This window comes from Anolis carolinensis, chromosome 2 (assembly GCF_035594765.1).
Source record: "Anolis carolinensis isolate JA03-04 chromosome 2, rAnoCar3.1.pri, whole genome shotgun sequence".
Classification (NCBI taxonomy): domain Eukaryota; kingdom Metazoa; phylum Chordata; class Lepidosauria; order Squamata; family Dactyloidae; genus Anolis; species Anolis carolinensis.
The window spans coordinates 167,540,760-167,561,485 of NC_085842.1; the positions used below are offsets into that span (position 1 = coordinate 167,540,760).

At 40.6% G+C, this 20,726-nt stretch overlaps 1 protein-coding gene and 1 long non-coding RNA gene across 6 annotated transcripts in view; one reads left to right on the top strand and one right to left on the bottom strand.

The window, feature by feature from the left end:
* Positions 1-7,075, bottom strand: part of LOC134296343 (uncharacterized) — a 67,490-nt gene extending 60,415 nt beyond the window's left edge. Inside the window, exons 1-2 of the long non-coding RNA XR_010003056.1 lie at positions 6,988-7,075; positions 3,036-4,066 (exon numbers count right to left, since the gene is read on the bottom strand). This is a non-coding gene — a long non-coding RNA (uncharacterized LOC134296343). The remainder of the gene's footprint in view (positions 1-3,035; positions 4,067-6,987) is intronic.
* gmip (GEM interacting protein) overlaps positions 1-20,726 on the top strand; it is a 108,581-nt gene that overhangs the window by 82,519 nt on the left and 5,336 nt on the right. For 3 of the 5 annotated variants that reach the window (XM_016994990.2, XM_008114433.3, XM_062971036.1), the window contains 8 exons: positions 3,237-3,323; positions 4,262-4,354; positions 6,908-7,065; positions 10,190-10,378; positions 11,872-12,009; positions 15,126-15,322; positions 16,879-17,167; positions 18,923-19,046. In XM_016994990.2, the coding sequence (XP_016850479.1) occupies positions 3,237-3,323; positions 4,262-4,354; positions 6,908-7,065; positions 10,190-10,378; positions 11,872-12,009; positions 15,126-15,322; positions 16,879-17,167; positions 18,923-19,046 (1,275 nt within the window). The remainder of the gene's footprint in view (positions 1-3,236; positions 3,324-4,261; positions 4,355-6,907; positions 7,066-10,189; positions 10,379-11,871; positions 12,010-15,125; positions 15,323-16,878; positions 17,168-18,922; positions 19,047-20,726) is intronic. The other 2 variants (XM_062971035.1, XM_062971034.1) reach the window with 2 other exon arrangements.

Below are 20,726 nucleotides of genomic sequence, written 5' to 3' on the forward strand. Positions count from 1 at the left end.
ATTCCAGGTGTGGTCTGACCAAGGCAGAATAGAGGGGGAGCATAACTTCCCTGGATCTAGACGCTATTCCCCTATTGATGCAGGCCAGAATCCCATTGGCTTTTTTAGCAGCCGCATCACATTGTTGGCTCATGTTTAACTTGTTGTCCACGAGGACTCCAAGGTCTTTTTCGCACACACTGCTGTCAAGCCAGGCGTCCCCCATTCTGTATCTTTGATTTCCATTTTTTCTGCCGAAGTGAAGTATCTTGCATTTGTCCCTGTTGAACTTCATTTTGTTAGTTTTGGCCCATCTCTCTAGTCTGTCAAGATCGTTTTGAATTCTGCTCCTGTCTTCTGGAGTGTTAGCTATCCCTCCCAGTTTTGTGTCGTCTGCAAACTTGATGATCGTGCCTTCTAACCCTTCGTCTAAGTCGTTAATAAAGATGTTGAACAGAACCGGGCCCAGGACGGAGCCCTGCGGCACTCCACTTGTCACTTCTTTCCATGATGAAGACGACGCATTGGTGAGCACCCTTTGGGTTCGTTCGCTTAGCCAATTACAGATCCACCTAACCGTAGTTTTGTCTAGCCCACATTTTACTAGTTTGTTTGCCAGAAGGTCGTGGGGGACTTTGTCGAAGGCCTTACTGAAATCCAGGTACGCTACATCCACAGCATTCCCTGTATCGACCCAACTCGTAACTCTATCGAAAAAAGAGATCAGATTAGTCTGGCATGACTTGTTTTTGGTAAATCCGTGTTGACTATTAGCAATGACCGCATTTGTTTCTAAGTGTTCGCAGACCACTTCCTTAATGATCTTTTCCAGAATTTTGCCTGGTATTGATGTGAGGCTGACCGGACGGTAATTGTTTGGGTCGTTCTTTTTTCCCTTCTTGAAGATAGGGACCACATTCGCCCTCCTCCAATCTGCTGGGACTTCTCCCGTTCTCCAAGAACGGGTTGTTGGTTTCAGAGGTGCACATTTTGTTCCTGTATACCTTTTAATGCTAATAATAACTTTATAATAATAACTTTGTTCTTCTACCCCACCACCATCTCTCCGTAAGGGACTCAGGGTGGCTTACATATGGGCCAAAATGCCCACAAAACACCAATACAAATACAAACAATCCTTCAAGGCAAAAACAGAATTAAAATAAGAACATGATAAAATATAATATATAGCAATCCAGATAAAACACAATTAAATAAAACTTCAGAGTATAAAATAACAGCATAAAGCTCAATCAAAACAATACTCAACAAACCAATTGCCAGTAGAACATTGGGCGTGACCAGGCTATAAAAGGGCCGGGCATGGGATAGTGCAAATAGCGTATTGTAGGGCTGGGTATTGGATAAAGTGCAGAGAGCCAAATAATATTAGGGAACCTAATATAGCCTAGCTTGTTGTTGACTTAAGCAACCTGAGAGATAGTTGCATCTATCAAGTAGAAAATTTAGGTACTGCTTATGTGAGGAGGCTAATTTAACTAATTTACAACACCATAAAAATCGTCCAGCAGTATGTGGAAAAATGAGGAAGTAATCTATCAAAGACTCGGTGTCACAGTGGATGATGAAGCAGCAGCTCCCCCTGTGGCTGGAATCGAGCATGCCCTCATGAAGCCGGAAGCTGGAAAATGTTAAATTGCCTCTGTGTCTCTGTCTCTGACTGTATGTCATATGGCATTGAATGTTGGCCATGTATATGTACATTGTGATCTGCCCTGAGTCCCCTTCGGGGTGAGAAGGGCGGAATATACCGTAAATACTGTAAATAAACAAATAAATAAACTTAGGGACTGAGCATTTATAACTAGGGACTAGGCGTTCTCAAATGCAAGCTGAAACATCCAGGTTTTCAAATCCCTGCAAGAGGACAATGCGAGGGCTTGCTAAAATACAGCTATCTCTGAATTAATTTTAGAAATCATAAAAATAGTTAATGATTGCAAAACTGATCTGCCAGGCCTTTTAGTTATCTCCTGAAAGCATAGTACCACTTCTTTTTTCCCCCTGTCTCTTCCCACCTGTGCTACTACTTCCTTTTGATTCTATAGTGCTCACACCTTTTCTTCCCTACTGTCATTTTTGGAGAGGCCCTGAAGTGGGTTTCCCAAACGTATTCGGACACCACTAGCATGGGGACGGGGGAGGAGTGTGCCAAGGGACCTACTAACCTCTGAATGTATGCCTGGAAAAAGTAATGGGCTGGATAAGGAAGAAACAGACTAAAACTGAATCCAAACAAAGTGGAAGTGCTAATCTGGAGTTCCACCTTGTTTGGATTCAGTTTTAGTCTGTTTCTTCCTTATCCAGCCCATTACTTTTTCCAGGCATATCTGGAGTTAGCACGGTCAACCAAAGCTGAATGGTCATGAGTGTTATTATCAGTTTCAGTTCAAATGCCAGCTGTGCCCCTTTCTAGAGCTGGAGGACCTAAAGATGGTAGTATCAAGGCTGGACCTCTGCAGTGTGATTGGGCTACCTCTGTACAAAATTTGGAAAAACTATTGCCTGGGGAAAATAGCAGCCAGATTTGTTATTGGTGTATCTAGAAGTGATCACCTTACACCTGTATTGAAATAACTCAACTGTCTGCCAGTTAGTTTCCAGGCAAATACATAGTGTTGGTTGTTAGCTTTAAAGTCCTCAGGTCTTCAGAGAGCCAGACCTACGGTAGTCTGCCAACTATTAACCTGAGAACATTTTCTTCAGCAGGTCCCAAATCATGGAATGACCGGTTGGAAGAGATTCAATAGCTGGATACACGGTCTAAGTTTAAAATAGCATTAAAGACCAATCTCTTCCAGCTGGCCTATTCAGAAGATGTTTAAATTGTGAGTTTTAAAGTTATAGATTGATTGTTTTAAAATGTGTATCTTTTACCTGAATATCTATTTTTAAAATGATGTTCAGTGATCTTTCCCTGCTTCAGTCCATAGGGAGATGTGGGTAAAAATACATATCATCATCATTTAACATGGCTATAGGACCATCTGCCTTGCTTTCTTTGCCTGCATGGATCTTAACCAATAAGCACTCACAGTATCTGTGTACCTCCTCCTGAAGTTAACCATTGTCTTCTCTCTGAGGTGAAGAAATGGCTTTCGTAAGTTCAAGCTCATACAACGACAGTGGAGCAATATAAATGTGGACTAGAACTGTGGTCAACAATGGTACTCATGCTTCCTCTATTGCCGTGGAAACAGAATTATACACAGTCTTGGCTTTGTTCTGTTGTCCAGGTGCCAACAAATCCTTCTACAGTGACACAGAAAGCCTGGGAGGGAGCACTGAATGCCAGTTCTTGGATTCGTTCAGTTCCAGTCCAGGTGAGAGGCAGTACTTCTTGTTCCTGTTTATATCCTGCTCCTTTTTTCATAACTTGGACAATAAAGAATGCTCATACTGCCAAAAGCAGTATTTCCAGGTAGGCTTCTTGGCTTGATCGGAGAATTGCATGTAACAGTAATCCAACTTGTATGCACAACATTATCAAATCACTGTTCTCCAAAAAATTGAACTGCCTTTAATTCTGTCCTCTGAGAAAGGCGGGATATAAAATAAATATGAAGTTAAGTTGAAGCTAAGAATACTCTCATTGCCATATCCAGCCAAATGCCTGCATTCGAGAAGTCTCCCAAGATTGATTAATTAATTGTATTTATATACTGCTTTGGCAGGGACAGTTCTACCTAATCTGCTGTCCCAATGTTTTCAGCTGCTTTTAAAATTACCTAATTTCTCTTGTCTTCTCCCACCTTATTAGATTATTTTGTTGTTAATGGGGTTTACCATGAAACATTAGGTTGCACTAAAAAAAAATCAGCAGGGTGGAGAGAAGGGGACAGAACTTTGTTGCTCTTTCCTGCAGGTTCAGGGAGAAACAAAGTGCTGCAGTCTCTTAGCCTATATGTTCTTCCTTTTTTATAACTTTTTCATGACCACTTTTTGCTGTTGGTCCACCTGTTCCCATCTGAGAAATGCTGGAGGATATAAAGTAGGCACTTGTATATTTCTTCATTTCCGAAGACGTTCATTGCAGGAAGGTCCATATTTCTTGCAAGGTAAGCATCTGGAACATGGGAACATTTTATATTACGGACTGCACAGAGACAATATTTCATGAAGTCTAAAACTGCATGCAGCATTTTCTTTTTCACAAGAAAAAAAATCCCATCTAGAGTTCAGTGTGACTTTAAACACCAGTAATTCTTGGCTCTTCACTGGCTTCCATGTTTGTTTATAGAAGTGTTTGATTTATGTTCAGGCCACCAGAAGTTGCTGAAAGCTCCATCCACTGGCACCGTGTCCTCCTCAGAGGACTGTGAAGACAGGGATCTGATACAAGCCTATGACAATGGTGAGAAGCCAAAGCCAGAATAATAAAAAATGAAGAGAGAAGATGGACCTGTAATTACAATCACACCCAGATGGTGCATAGAGAAATCAATATGTCTGTCTGCAGGCATGTTTGCCATCAGGCCTGATCAGGATAACCCAAACCACCAAACACTGATGCAAAAAATACTTTGATCTCTCCACACTCTTTCTACCATATGTGATTTTTGTCCTTGTTATCTATATAATGTAATTTTTTAACCAATTTCTAGTAATACTTTATTTTTCCTATCACTCACCCCAACATACTAGCCTGGCTTATCCATTAACGTCAGGAACAATGAACTCTGAGTTGGAAAACCTAATTTTGATTACCATTATTTGCTATCTGATAATTGTATGTATATGTGCTTTCAAGTCACCTGTCAACTTATAGTGGCCTCATACATTTCATAGGGTTTTCTAGGCAAGTCTACAGCACTTGATATTCATTGCCAGTCTTGTATCCAAGTACTAATTAGAGCTGACCCTACTTAGCTTCCAAGATCAGATGGAATTGGTGCTAGAGACATACAAAATGTCACGAGAAAAGATGAGTTCCTGTAGGAAAATCTTTATACTAAGCAAGCTACTATTTCATTAGATGTATTATGTACCGGAGCACCCGGTGGTACAGTGGGTTAAACCCTTGTGACGGCGGGATAGCTGACCTACAGGTCGGCGGTTCAGATGTGTGGAGAGTGGGTGAGTTCACTCTGTCAGCTCCAGTTCCCCATGTGGGGACACTAGAGAAGCCTCCCACAAGGATGGTTAAACATCAAACATCTGGGCATCCCCTGGGCAACGCCCTTGCAGACGGCCAATTCTCTCACACCAGAAGCGACTTGCAGTTTCTCAAGTAGCTCCTGACATGAAAAAATGTATATATACTTGAAGATAGTTTCCCTTCTTTGTGAGAGTTACAAAATTACAAAATGATCTTAAATCATATTGAATCATATGTCAAATAAACATGAAGCCTTTACTTGATTGGGCTCTCCAGATCCAAGCCTATTCACATGAAGTATTTGACAGTTTTTGTTCTTGGAAATCCATCAGAGAACTCGGAGACTGGACCTCTTTGTTTAGCCTTCGATAGTACATCCAAAGGAAATGACAGAGTAGTCAAGCATGCTTCTATGCTCCTTCATCAGTTCGAAAGACTTCTCAAATGCCTGGCATTGATGTTAAATAACCAAATATTCTAGAAACTTTCACCCTTTTTTCAGAGCAGGTTATCCTGCTGTATAAGTGTTTATTTCTCATGTTCTTCTGTATGTCTCTCAGTGTTGCCCTACAATACAAGCATTAATCCTTTCATTACCTGAAAGGGAGCCATTGGGCTGTGATGACACACATCATAGGATGATGACATTATCAGAAGCATTTTAAGACAGATATTAACTTTCTTTTAAAAACAATTATGGCTATTGCCCCCAGATTGTTAAATAATCTCAGCAAGATTTTCCTATTTTTTTGTACTTACGTACATAGGTTTGCATCCAGGTTCTTTAAAAATTTCAGTTTTCTTTCTCTCACAGTCCACAATACATTATATTACATTATACATTCTTTTAAAAATTATGCAATATCTAGACAATTTTTTTCCTCAGAATACATCAGATGAACACTACACCTCTGAGTAATTGTCACATAAATACAGATATCTGCTAGACAAAGAAAGCTCACATTTGTGGAAAATGTTAAGTCTGCAACTCCATTTTCCTTGTATGTGGAAGGCTTGGTCATGCAGTCCTGTCACAAATGGAATTGTATTGTCTTAAGGTTATTTCTCCTTCTGCGTTGTCTATTATTTGCATAGATGCAGTGTCTGAGTTTGAAATGTAATACTAGGCTATTGCCATTTGGCAATCCGCACAAAACCTGATTTTTAAAACAAATTCATGTCAGGAGTGACTTGAGAAACTACAGTTACTTCTGGTGCGAGGGAATTGGCTGTCTGCAAGGACGTTGTCCAGGGGATTGCCCAGATGTTTTGATGTCCCTGCATGGGGAGCTGAAGCTGACAGAGGGGGCTCATCTGCATTCTCCCCAGATTCGAACCAATAACCTTCAGGCCAGCAACCCAACCTTCAGGGCAGCAATCCTGCCAGCACAAGGGTTTAACCCATTGTGCCACTGGGGGTGCTTATAAAACCTGATGTTGAAAACACTGCAAAATTACAAAAGGGCAGCCCAACCTATCGTTCCTTCTCTAGCACACAGAAATCATTACAAGACCAACAACACAATGTGTTGTATTTACACCTTTATAATAGAGCGAGTTCCTTCTTTATCTCTTCAGCTTTCCCATGTGGATCTAAAATCCGTGGATTTCTAATTTTTTTAAGCCCTTGAGTCTGGGCTTTTTTGTGAAGTGGGGAGGAAACTACTTTTGTCTATTCTCGTTTTTCCTATCCACTTTTGTCTTTCCTTTGTGTGGTTGCGTGTTTAACTATTCATCAGTCTATTAAAAAAAGAAAGATTCTCCTGTCCAATTAATGATTAATGGCCACTTGCCTCATCCCCTTTTCAGATCTCAGTGATGTATCGGAAAATGGCTTGCCCCATGGCCTGCTTAAGAACATAAAGCTGTCAAGTGCTGCTCAGACTCACCGGCTGCGGAAGCTGCGGGGCCCTTCAAAATGCAGGGAGTGTGAGAACTTCATTGTCAGTGGCCTTGAATGCGAAGAGGTGAGTGTAAACCTTGCTGCAGCATGCATTTCTGATTTCAAGCAAGCTCTTGTCCTCTGTGCAACATCAGGATGAGCACCTAGGAGCTGGAAAACGGGACACACACACCAATGTAAATAGCAAGTAGAGTTGTCAGAATGAAAACTGGAGAAGGCTTCTGTACCTTTAAAGTTTAGAGAAGAGGAGATTTCAACAGAATTATGGTTGTTTCCTGGTTCTATGATAATGTTGAAACCCCTTCTCCAGCACAACAAATTTTTTTATCATGTCAGAATTGACTTGAGAAAATACTGCAAGTTGTTTCTAGTGAGAGAATTGTCTGTCTACAGAGATGTTGCCCTGGGGATGCCAGTATGTGTTGCTGGGAGGCTGCTCTCGTGTCCCTGCAAGCTAGAGCTGGCAGATGGGAGCTCACTCCATCTCGCGAGTTCGAACCGGCAACCCAACCTTCAGGTCAGCAGTTCAGCCAGCACAAGGGTTTAATCTATGAATTTAGCACAATGCCCTGCATTAAGGTTGCGTCATCTACTGGCTGAGCCATTAACTCATCCAGTGGTTGAGTACTTTTCAATGAAACTTGATTAACCTTCTGAACTTGAGGAAAATAAAGATCCATAAAAGGATTGAATTTGAACTCTGACATTTCGTAAGCTTGGATGTGACTCTAGGAAAAGTGAATGGAGGAACCAACTCTTGACTGAGACAAGGTTTTATTCAGATCTTGAAATCAGACAGCTCAACAGATAGCCCAACAAACCTGGAGTTTAATTTGTGGCCTGTAATGCAGGATGGCTAGAAACATTTGAGTATCTTTTGGGAAAGGCAGAATTGCTTTGAGAGCTTGGCTCTTGTGATGTGCACAAAGTATTTGGCAGAGTGCAATATGGTCTCAGGTGCATTGTCCAAAATTGAAAATGGGATCAGCATCTGTGCCTGAAGCATCTCCAGTTTTTTGGCCCATCTTTCTCCATTTTTGCCAGTCTGTAATGTGGCCTGTCTCCCCACTGCAATCTAGCCAAGTGACCAATACTCATCCATAAGAATTCTGTAGAATTGCTAGCCAATAGCGTCTCCTGAAACTGTCTCAGGTGCAAGAAATAATTAGAGATAGCCTGCAGATGAAGCAATAGGAAGTCATAGCTTCAGGCAGCTGATCCCAGAGTGGTGTCATTATGGTTGGTTTCTCAAAAACATCTGGTTGTCCATTATAGAAAGGATGTTGGCCTAGATGGATCTTGGACCTGATCCAACAGGGCTTTTCTTATGTTCTGATCTTCAGTTGGCATTTTTGCATCTCTGTTAAAAACTAGGAATGGAAAAACTGTTTTGACATCGCTCAGATCATCCATGACTCCAAACTGTTCCTTCCCTTCATCCTCCTTTCTTTCCTTTTATTTAGAGCACTGGTTCTCAACCTGTGGGTCCCCAGATGTTTTGGCCTTCCAGAAATCCTAACAGCTGGTAAACTGGCTGGGATTTCTGGGAGTTGTAGGCCAAAACACCTGGGATTCACAGGTAGAGAGCCACTGGTTTAGAGGCTACCTTCCAATGCAAAGAGAGCTATAGTAGCATCCTTCTGCGTGCCATTTCACATGTAGAGGCAGCCCTTATTCTTCCACAAGTGAATACGAAACAAGGAGCAACAGCCAATCAGGGGTCTTCAAAGAATGGTTCCATGACAATGATGTGTGGTTCTCATGTACATTACTTCCTACTTTCAGTTGTATGTTTAAAGTACCTTAGGTACACACTGTAATAAGGCAATAGTTACAGTGTCGAGTGCAGTGGTTTTCACCTTTTGTTTCACCATGTGTTTTGGACTTACCTCCCTGAAGTTCAAGCCAACAGGAGCAGGGATTCTGGGAGCCATGTCCAAAACATCTGGAGAACCAAAGAATGAGAACCAATAGTCTAATGAGACATTGCAATGGGTACTGAGAACTGTGTGAGGGTTTGTAAAAGAGGCACCATGATGTGGTGAGTTGACTGGAAAGGCATGTGGCGGCAGCTGATTGGCTGAGCCAGTCAGGAGCCAGAATTCCATTGCTGAGGCAAACGGTTTTAACTGCCACTTTCATCTCAGAGAGGGACGAAAATCAGCTGATTGAAAATGGTCAGGAAGGAAATGGCTGCCATACTCTCCGAAGCCTGATTATTTATGAGGCAAATGAGGCATATTTAAAGGGACTGTTTATTCCTATATTCTCTGTGTGAATTCAGAAAGACTTATATATGATGCTCTGTTTGAACTTTTGAACTAAAGATACTGTTACCTGTTGCACAAGCCTGAGTGACATTTCATTATGCTGCAGGATTTAGCTTGATTCAGAAACGGTGGTAAAGCTTCTATTTATTTACTTATTTATTTATATACTCGAGTGTAAGCCTAGTTTTTCAGCCCTTTTTTAGGGCTGAAAAAGCTCCCCTCGGCTTATACTTGAGTGAAGGTCCTGGCTGGCTTCTATTCAGGTCGGTGTATACTTGAGTATATAGGTATTTAGCGTTGGACAGTCTTGTCTTATTAAAGTCTTATTATAAAACTTAAATTACAGTTTTATATAAATATTCAAAAACATTTAACCTACTGATGCCTCAAATAATGCAATTTTATTAATATCTATTTTTATTTTTGAAATTGACCCATAGCTGCTGCATTTCCCACCCTCAGCTTATATTCGGGTCGGCTTATACTCGAGTATATATGGTATTTCTACAGACATCAACAAACTGTAGGTTACATCAAGAGTAGCTCTCAATGGAACCATTTCACTTGCTCTTAGTCTGAGGGATCCGTTTAGGGTACAAACAGAAATGAATGCGTATATCACAGATATGCTTAGTCCAGTGGTTCTCAACCTGTGGATCCCCAGGTGTTTTGGCCTACAACTCCCAGAAATCACAGCCAGTATACCAGCTGTTAGGATTTCTGGAAGTTTTGAAAACCAAAACATTTGGGGACCCACAGGTTGAGAACCACTGTGTTAGCCTAATCGTATATCTATAGTATGTGCTTTCATTTAAGAGTATTGTTAAGAATATTGAGAAGTGAGAGAAAAAATGAGCCAACTTCTAGGTAGAAAGGTCACCTAGTGAGAATAACTCTGCACCTCTGGTCTACTTGCAGTGCTTGCTGGCTTGTCACAAGAAATGTCTTGAGAATCTTCTCATCAACTGTGGCCACCAGAAACTGCCGGCACGGGCGTCACTGTTTGGGATTGACTTCATTCAAGTGCCACGAGATTTCTCAGAGGAGGTTCCATTCATTGTGGTGAAGTGTACCTCAGAGATTGAAGCTCGTGCTCTGGGAGTGCAGGTAACCCCTTCCATTCACAGACAAATCTACCACAGCGGTAGACTCCTTAGTTTGTGTATAAATCTGGCATCACTTAAACAGCATGACTGGATGTTTGCAATAGTCATTTAACTGTGTTGTCAACAGCTTTAATGGCCAGAATCACTGGGTTGCTGTGAGCTTTTCAGGCTCTGTTCCAGCAGCATTCTCTCCTCTGTGTAGTCTGACATGATGGTTGTCAGAGTGGTCCAGCATTTCTGTGTTCTCAAATAATATTCTGTGTCCAGGCTGTTTTATCAAGTGCTCTGCTATAGCTGACTTCAGGAAAAGGAGAACTCTAGCCAGCAACAACAGCCAGGCTACCTCTATGCAGACACCCTCACTGATTGACTTTGCAGCTTCCTGACTACTCAATGCTATTCAAGCTTGCTAACTGCAACATTCATACTTGCTTTACACAGACAAGGGTTCTTTCTCCCACCCTGGACATTCCAGATATATATACTCTCCACTTGCTTCACCTCCAACAGACCTCTGAAGATGCAGGCAAAATGTCAGGAGAGAATAATAATAACAATACTTTATTTATATTCTGCCTTATCTCCTCAAGGGACTCAGGGCAGTTTCCAATACAATAGAAAACATACAAGTTAAAAACATACAATTAGGTCATAATACCACATGAACATAAATGCATGCACGTAGATGCTACTGGAACATGGCCATACAGCCCAAAAAACTCACAGCAATCAAACCATTTAACTGATTGAAATTCTCTATTTCTGTGCAAGCTACATCAAATGCATTCCTAGTCATCATGAATTCTGCAAAGACAGACTTGGAAGGTATGGGTCAAACTGAATATCATTTTACAAACTGCAATGAAACCAGAACAAGCTTTCTTGGTCTTTTCCTTGTGCTAGCAGTCAGGAGAACAAATGCAAAAAAATAGGCACAAGCAATTAATTAGCACAATTTAGATGAGCCACAGAATTCAATAATTTTCTCTGATCTTTCATGCTTTGGGCCCTCAGCATTTTTTGCAGCACAGAATTTGAGGGCTGCTCCCTTACAATGTTGACAAAGAAGAAGAGGCAGCCAGTGGTGATATTCTGGTCACTGGAAATATTGCATTGATGATGATTACCTTCATCTTCAAGAAAATGAATACCTGCACTATGCGTTAATGGGGAAAGATGGTGTGTTTCTTAGTGTGGCTGCAGTCAGGTGTTTCAATGGAGGTATAAAAAAAGAGAATACAGAATATTAGTCCAAAATTATATTCCTTTAATGTTGTTTAATATAGCCTGTAGCCCTACATTTTTTGCTGAGGCCTCCACCTTCCAAACAGAGTTGTTTGACACACAGATTTCCCCAACTTGGCCAACTCGACCATACATTTTCTCCATTCCAAGTTCCTGCCATTCTCTACTATATCAGAGAGAAATTCTGTTTCTCATCTAATTAATATTACCCCATTCTTCAGTAAACTTCTCTTTGTGTCCTTGATACAGGGAATTTACCGTATTAGTGGATCCAAGGCTCGTGTGGAGAGATTATGCCAGGCCTTTGAGAATGGACGGGGTCTGGTGGAACTCTCAGATCATTCGCCTCATGACATCACTGGAGTCCTGAAACATTTCCTTAAGGAGGTAAGGGGAAGAGACATATATCTGTAGTAGAATTGTAGTTGAAAATAGTTTACCAAGAGTTAACATTAGGGGTATACAACCTGCAGTCCATGGGCTACATGCCCTCCCCCCAAAGGCCTTAAGAATGTGCCACTGAGATCTGTTGCTTCCACTGTTGGATCTTCTTCTCTCCTGAATTCCCAGAAAATTCTTACAGATTGCCCCCCCCCCCTCTGCTATTAGATGAAAGAAGAGATTAATCTGTATTAGGATCACAGGATGAGGAGATAAAGGCTCCCTAGAGTATCATATAGATTGCTCTTCCCTCCAGTCCATTTCTGCCAAAATAAAGTTAAACTTAATGGGTCCGTTGCGGATTGACTCTTTTCCCTGGGAAAGGAACCAAAAAAAGCCTCAGAGTGCATCTCATTTCTTCAAAGAAAAGTCCAAAAGAGAAAAGAAAAACTACTTCTTCCTAAGCGGCTCTGGCAACCTTAAAAAACAAGACTTCGTATCAGCACTAGATTAAATGAATGGTAACAGTTCTCTGGCAGACATTCAGGAAACAACACCCAGCAGGCTTGTAGATACTCCCAAAAATATGTATCATTTATTCCTTGAAGATAAATTCAAGGGCAATGCAACAGATCTGGCCATGGTAGTACACGCCTTAGTCACATCCAGACTAGACTACTGTAACACACTCTACATGGGGCTGCCCCAGAAGATCATTCAGAAATGATAGCTGGTACAAAGGTCAGTAGCAAGACTGCTTACAGGAGCAGGATAAAGGGAAAGAACTACCCCACTCCTGAAGCAGCTACACTGGCTACCAGTTTGTTTCCAGGTGCAATTCAAGGTGCTGGCTTTAGCCTATAAAATCCAAAACGTCTCGGACTTAGCCTACTTGAGGGACTGCATCTCCTCCTACCAACTCACACAAGCTCTGAGATCGTGAGAGGCCCTCGGTCCCACCACCGTCACAAGTACGATTGGTGGGAATGAGAGAGAGCGCCTTTTCGGTGGTGGTCCCGTGGCTCTGAATCCTTCTCCCCAAGGAGCTATGTTTGGCTCCATCATTATTGGCCTTTCACTCCCAGGTGAAAACCCTTTTATGGAATCAGGCCTTCTCAGATAACATATAATTGCAGATAGCTCAGCCAAACAAGACTCACATGGCCAAAGACTTGGAGCTCTGAGTCAGTTAATTTAATATTTAACTTATTGGACAACCTCAGTGGCCTGAGGTGTACGGTTTTTAAAGACAACGATATGTGATTATTTGGTTGTTTATGTATATTTCTGTAACTTGTGTGTTATGTAATGTGTGGATTTATTGTTTATATGATTGGGTGGGTGGATGGGTTGATGGGCTTTTGTATTATGTAGCTGTCTTTTTATTTTTGTATGTAACTTTGAGTTCCATCTGTGGGAGAAAAGTGGAACAAAAGCAAATAAATAAATAAATAAATAAATAAATGTAATAGTAGTAGTAGTAGTAGTAGTAGTAGTAATAATAATAATAATAATAATAATGTTTCTTATTCCTCCAGTTCTTTAGCCTCATCCCACAGATCCCTGCCACCTCCTTTTCAGTCCTTTTACTCCATCATGGCCAGTCATACCCATTCTCCTTTAATTCAGGAGATTCTGACTTTGTCTGAGGGTGGAACCCTCTTTCCTGCTTTGTCAGAGGGTACTAGAGCTAATCAAGCCTGAATTATTGCTAGAGGAAGACTAAACTGAGTCTGTCAGACTTTGGCCATATAATGATAACACATAATGTACTAGAAACGATCATAATTCTTGGTAAGGTACTAGGGAGTAGAAAAAGAGGAAGAGCATCATACAGATGGCTGGATGGACTCAATCCAGGAAGCACCGCTGTCCTGAGTCTGCACAACCTGAGCAGGGATGTTGAGGGCAGGATGACTTGGAGATGTCTCATTCATACTCATAAGTCAAAGTCAAGTTGATAGCAGTTAATAACAGTCCGTTTAAGTCCATTTCAATCCTCTCCTGACCTCAAGCAAGCACAGATTCCTTTGTTTGACTCACATGTGGCTCTTGGAGTCAAAAAGCTCACAAACACAGTATGCTTCCTCCAAAAACCTTGGAGGCAAAATTTTGTTCTTAGATCAGGACAAAAACAATGTAATAGTTAAAAGAAGGACTCACAGCGTAGCCATCTTCTATAGGCAAGCCTAGCTCTATCAGGTTTATAGGGTTGATGCACACAGAGTTAACTGGAGCCCACATTTGTAAATGTCTGGAAACAAAGTCCTATAAAGAACAGCTTACGGAGCCAGATACGTTTAGCTTGGAGAAGAGAAGACTGAGAGGTGACATGACAGCCATGTTTAAATATTTGAAATATTTAAAGGTGTCACACTGAGGAAAGGGCTAGTTTACTTTCTGCTGCCCTGGAGACCAGGTCATGGAGCAGTGGATTCAAATTGCAGGAAAAGAGTTTCTACCTAAATATTGGGAAGAACATCCTGACAGCAAGAGATGTTTGACAGTAGAATCAGTTAGAGTGTGGCAGAGTCTCCTTCTCTGGCTTTTTCTAAAGAGAGGCTGGATTGTATGTTCCTGCATGAACTGAAATACCTTTGTGGTCTCTTCTAATTCTTTGACTTTGTACTAGGAGTCCTGGTATTCTACTTCACCACGGAAATCCTTTGGGCAAGTTACACTTTCTCGGACACAGAGGAAGGCAGTGGCAAACCTCCTATGAAAAAATATTTCTAAGAAAATCGTAGAAGAGTCAATATAAAGGCAGATGGCAACAACAAACAAGAAAGCATTCATGTCTTTCTCAGGGGGGGGTATATGCACATACACTATGATCTCGGCCATCTCAGATGCCATCTCCCATTCTTAAAAGCTTGAGAACTTTTTGAAAGATGTTCTTTCCAATGAACCCTTTTCTGAAGTTCCACAGATGGTCCCCCAAAGAATGTGAATTACAGGAAAGCTGTCTGTCTGTTGGTCAGCCCCATAAGTTCTGACATGCTGAATCACACATTCTGAAGATAGGGACTGCTGTATTTAAACATCTTGTAGGTAGAATAAGCTAGTGGGAGCTGTATAATATTTACAACCAAGCAACTTTGTCCTCCATTCTTGTTCAACAGCTTACAAGCCCTGTGCTCCCATTCAAGCTTTATGATGCTTTCATCACTCTGTCAAGAAGTTTGCAAAGAACTGAAGACAGATCAGGGGATGATTCTGAGTCATCAGCTAATCCCATCAAAAGCACAAAGGACTTACTAAGCAAATTGCCCGCAACAAATTACAACACCTTACGGCACCTCATTGCTCACCTCTACAGGTAATGGGGGAGATTGCTATTAAATCCACAACTCTTGTCTTGTAGGAGGGCAGATCTGTTGAATCTGTTGGAATTGAGCCACTATAGAGAAGCTTTTAAGGACCAAAAAGTAGGTTGTATATTTAGCTGTATGCACAAGAAATAAAAATATTAGTTACATTCCTAAAAGCAGACCTGTCTTAATGTATATGTGAATTCCCAAATGTGGAGAATGAAAGTTTCAGTGCAATGCTTCTGGGAGTCACAAAAGAAGGAAAGGACTTTATATGTTTAATTAAATATTATATTCTCCCAAAAGCTCACACTGTCATCGCAAAACAAAATTTTCATTTCTTAACAGCAACATTTTTGCCCTGGAAGTCTTTATTTTGTGGCAGGCTAGAGAGTACCTCATGCACATACACAAGTTTATATACATTTAATACATTTTAATATGTATATTTTATAGAAATAAATTTTAATGTGTGTATTTGTGATATTTTTACAATGTTTATGTGTTTTATCCTGTAACCCGCCTCAAGCTAGAAGGACAGGTAGGTAAGAAATAAAATAATAATAATAATAATAATAATAATAATAATAATAATAATAATAAAACGAAACGAAACGAAATCCAGCATATCTATCTTGTTTGCTGTGTCATATAATAATAATAATAATAATAATAATAATAATAATAATAATAATAAGTACATACAGTAATGGATGTTCATATATATTCACACATATAGCCATACACATGTGCAATTATGTGTCCACATTCACCTCTATATGTGCTGTCATATATATGCACATAAACATGAAGGAGATCCATGCACACACTCATACATTCACACATGTGTTTATGTGGGGACACTTATTTGTCTAGTCTTGTGGTCTCCAGGTGTTTTGGCCTACAATTCCCAGAAATCCCAACCAGTTTACCAGCTATTAGGATTTCTGGGAGTTGAAGGCCAAAACATCTGGGGACCCACAGTTGAGAACCACTGGTCTAGTCACAGATAACAAGTCCCAACAAAAGTGTTTTCTTTGTGACTTGGTTTTTAGACCTGTTGCTGAGATTATTTGGGGCACTGATTCAGAAAATTGCATTCGATAGACTGCATCAGCACTAATTTCTTAGATATGGTTATCATGGTTTTCTATCAGTGAGTAGATAAGAGTGGTGTACAGCATATGCTCTGTATCTCAAAAATTAGAGCAGATAGGGGGAAAGTGGTACAATTTTTGGAATCAGCAGGTTAAATATACTCAGAATTAGATCTAACATTTAAGGCACCAAAATGTGTGCTGGCTACTGTAATGCATTGAACAGTGTTTGTGATGAAAGACCAGTTTTGCAACACCTTCCTTTTCCAATAAACCAAGAACAGCCTTTTAAAAGATTACATTAACAAGTTATTTGACTCCATTAAATAACAAGGTGAACAAGCCTACCAACCCCATTGAAAATGAAGCATAAACATCTCACATTCATAATGTCGAATCCAGCATTCAAAGCAAAGCAAATATTCAGTGAACATGACTCCCTTAATGTCACTTATTGTCTTTCCCAGAGTGGCTGAAAGAAATGAAGAGAACAAGATGTCTCCCAACAATCTAGGGATCATCTTTGGCCCAACACTAATCCGCCCTCCTTTTAGCAATGATGTTTCCATGTCATGTCTGGTGGACTCAGTCTATCAGTCCCAGCTGGTTGAGTTTCTCATCCTCAACTATGAAAGGATCTTTGGTATGGATGACTTGCCTTCGACAGGACTTTGTGAACGTGAAAACTCACTGAAAGAAGGAAATGCCAATGATACCCTTTCAAGCAGTGAAAGAGATCTTGATGTCTCTTTTGAGGTAAGAAGGAAGGACATAGGGAATTCCCAAATACATGGTCTTCGTCATTTGAGCAGTTACTGCCTTTTTTTAATTCCAGATATAGTCGTGTTCTGAAAGGGAAAAGTGGTATAGCAGGATTGTGAAAAAACAAGATTCTGTTGGAGCAGCTCAAGTCAAAGGGAATGTCAGACTACGGCAGGACAGCTTGGTATAGAGAGTTAGGGAAATGTCCATACTGTGTTAAAATCCTATGGAGCAAGGACTTCGCTCTAGTACAGTGATGTCAAACTTGCACCCCTTCCAGTGTTTTGTACTTCAGATCCCAGAATTCCTGGCCACTTGATAGGCTGGATAGGTCTTCTGCAAGATTGAGACTCAAACATCTGGAGGGCAATAAGTTTGATACTTCTGCTCTATTGATTTAGCAGCTATCTCTGTACCTTCTCAGCAGCAGCAATTAGCAAAGAAGCAGCCAATTTTGGTTAAGCAACAAGCTCTCAAGCCAACAACCAGAAGTCAGAGCTCTGGGAGCATAGCAGCTTATCTGCATACTTTTCCAGCAGCCTTTGCTTCTGAAGGCCCTGCGAGCAAAGAGGAAGCTGGGTTTAGAGAGGCTACAAGGTTTCAAACCAGTAAACCAGGAGGTGGAGTTTTGGGAGTATAGCAACCAACCTGTAGTATTTCCCAACAGCCTTTGTTGAAAACATAGCCAGGAACATATCTGGGGGATCTAAGGAACTTCAATTGGTTACGGGTAGTTTGGAGGTAAATGGCGAACTATTTCACATATAGAACTACTACGCTAAGCTGAGCCATAGTATTGCAGTGTTAGGATTGCTCATAGTCAAGGCTGATGGTACTAACTAGGCTATGTGGATCTTTTGTTGAATTCAGTATAGCTGAAGGATAAACCCCAGTAAAGGAATAATTTGCTTGAATCACACACACACTATGATTTGCTACTCTATAAATACAGGGACATGGGTTTTGTAATGGCAAGAGCATTCAAAATTGTCATCTACTGATTGAGCTATGGAATACAATAATTGAAATAAAATACTTTGTAAATGGTTGAGGAATCTGTTTTGAAAATGTCAGGAAATCATGTTGAGAATCTTAGATGGGCAAAAACATGAGTTTGATTTGTACCAAAAAATTAATGTGTTTTATGGGTACAAAAATGCTATTTTTGGTGCAGAAAAACTGCTTTTCTATTCAGAAAATTGTTTTTTTGCACAGAAATATTAATTTTAGCATACAATAGGTCATTTTCTACATTGGAATTGCCATTTTCAGCACCAAAAATGGATTTGTTTTTGTATAAATTAAGTCACAAACTGTTTTTATTTTTAATTATTTACACATTATTAGTGAGCTAGGGGATTTAAAAAAATATTTTTCAAACCTTTCTTTAAGTTAATTCAAATTTTGTCTTTTCCAAACCATATGAAAGAAGCCACACATTACAAAAGCAATATCAAGTAGGAATAATGGCTTTGAATTTTTGTGATCTATGTGAATGTTTCTATGGGGAACATTTTTATGAATCTAGTTTGGGTAATTTTTAATGCTAAGAGATTATTTATGCCACTTGGATTTTAAAAAATGAAATGAAATACATGCATACACACATCAGCCCTGAGTGCCATAAAAAACAGGATTAATTTTTATTCTTGTTTCCTTTGCTTTTAGTTTTCTTGTAGTGATCATACTTTCATAAAACCGCTAGGAAAGATAAATGCACTAATTCACAGGCATGGCTTTTTCCAACAGAAAAATTCTTCCAAGTCGTGTCTGGATGAAGAAGAAGATGTGGCTGAAGATTGTTCTAACACTGCGGACAGGCAGGGGAAAAACAAGGAGGAAACACACTGCTCTGAAAATAGAGACACCGTAGGTAATTTCTCCCTCTCTGTATAGAGCAGTGGTTCTCAACCTGTGGGTCCCCAGGTGTTTTGGCCTACAACTCCTAGAAATCCCAGCCAGTTTACCAGCTGTTAGGATTTCTGGGAGTTGAAGGCCAAAACATCTGGGGACCCACAGGTTGAGAACCACTTTTATAGACCAATCATTGAAGGAAAATGGTCTGCAATTATGGGGAGAATGTGTTGTATTGAGTAAGTTCAAAACAGCAGCTTACTGCATCTTGCCTACCCACCTGAAAACACAATGAACATCCTAGTACAGCTAAAACATCTTCTCTTTATAACCTTAGGCAATGCTATTGCTCTCTAGACACATGGAATAGATTTTCCACATTACATTCTTCTTCATTGTTATCCTTAACTAAAAATTTGTCTGATTGTTTCAGTTGGTGCATCAGTCCTTCCTTCTGGGTATTTAATATACATTAATGTTTTTAAAAAGTCCTTAAAATTAGGATTATATTGATTTTAGGTTTAACACTGCTTGTGTTCAGCAGTTCCTAATAGGAAGGAGAGAGGCAGAGATAAAATATTGATACTCTTCTTTTGCACGTAGGATGGTAGGTTCATGACAGCTCACATTCAGTGTATTCTACAAAAAAAAAACTACTAAAAAGCACAGGAAAACAGCAGGGGGAAAAACACTATGCTGCCACATTACCCTGGAAACACTGGAGTCTGTCTGATATCACAAACTAAGCTAAGGTCAACACTTAGAACTGATTGCAGAAATGGATCAGCTCTAGTAGAGCTATAAAAGAAAATGTATACACTCCCAAATACCGGGTCTTTAGAGGCTGTTAAAAATAAAAAGAACAATATGCAGGCTGAATACCCCTAACCCCAATGATCTCTACCCCTTTATCTAAGTTAGAGGAGCACCTGGTGGCACAATGGGTTAAACCCTTGTGCTGGCAGCACTGCTGACCGAAAGGTCGGCAATTCAAATCTGGGGAGCTCCTGTCTGTCAGCTCCAACTTCTCTTGCGGGAACATGAGAGAAGCCTCCCACAGGATGGTGAAACATCCAGGCGTCCCCTGGACAACATCCTTGCAGACAGCCAATTCTCTCACACCAGAAGCGACTTGGAGTTTCTCAAATCTCTCCTGACACACACACACACACACACACACACACACACACAAATCTAAGCTAGGCCTTCACAACCTGTGTCTGCCTAGGTGTTTGGGATTCCCAACTCCCAGAAGCCCTAGCCAGCTTGTCCAGTGATCAGGAATTTTGGAAGCTGAAGTCCAAAACACCTGGAGGGCTACCGGTTGTACAGGCTTGCTCTAAGTTATTGATCTAATGTTGAAGAGTAATGGTCCTAGTACAGAACCTCTGAGAAACTACTTGAGCCCTCCAACTAATTGCGGATCAATCTGACAGAGTTATCATCTATTTCACATTTTGCTAATCAAAACATTATGGGAGACCCTGATAAATGCTTTGATGAAACCCAGAGAAATGACATCCACGTCATTCCTGCAAAACCATTACCTTCCTCGAAGTCTGAGAGAGAGTGACTTGCACAAGGTAACCCAGTGAGTTTCAATGGCTGAGCAGGGATTTGAATCCTTGCCAGCAGAGTCCAAGTTCAGCATCCAGACCACTACACCATGATGGCCCATAATGGCTCAGTCTTCAGTAGC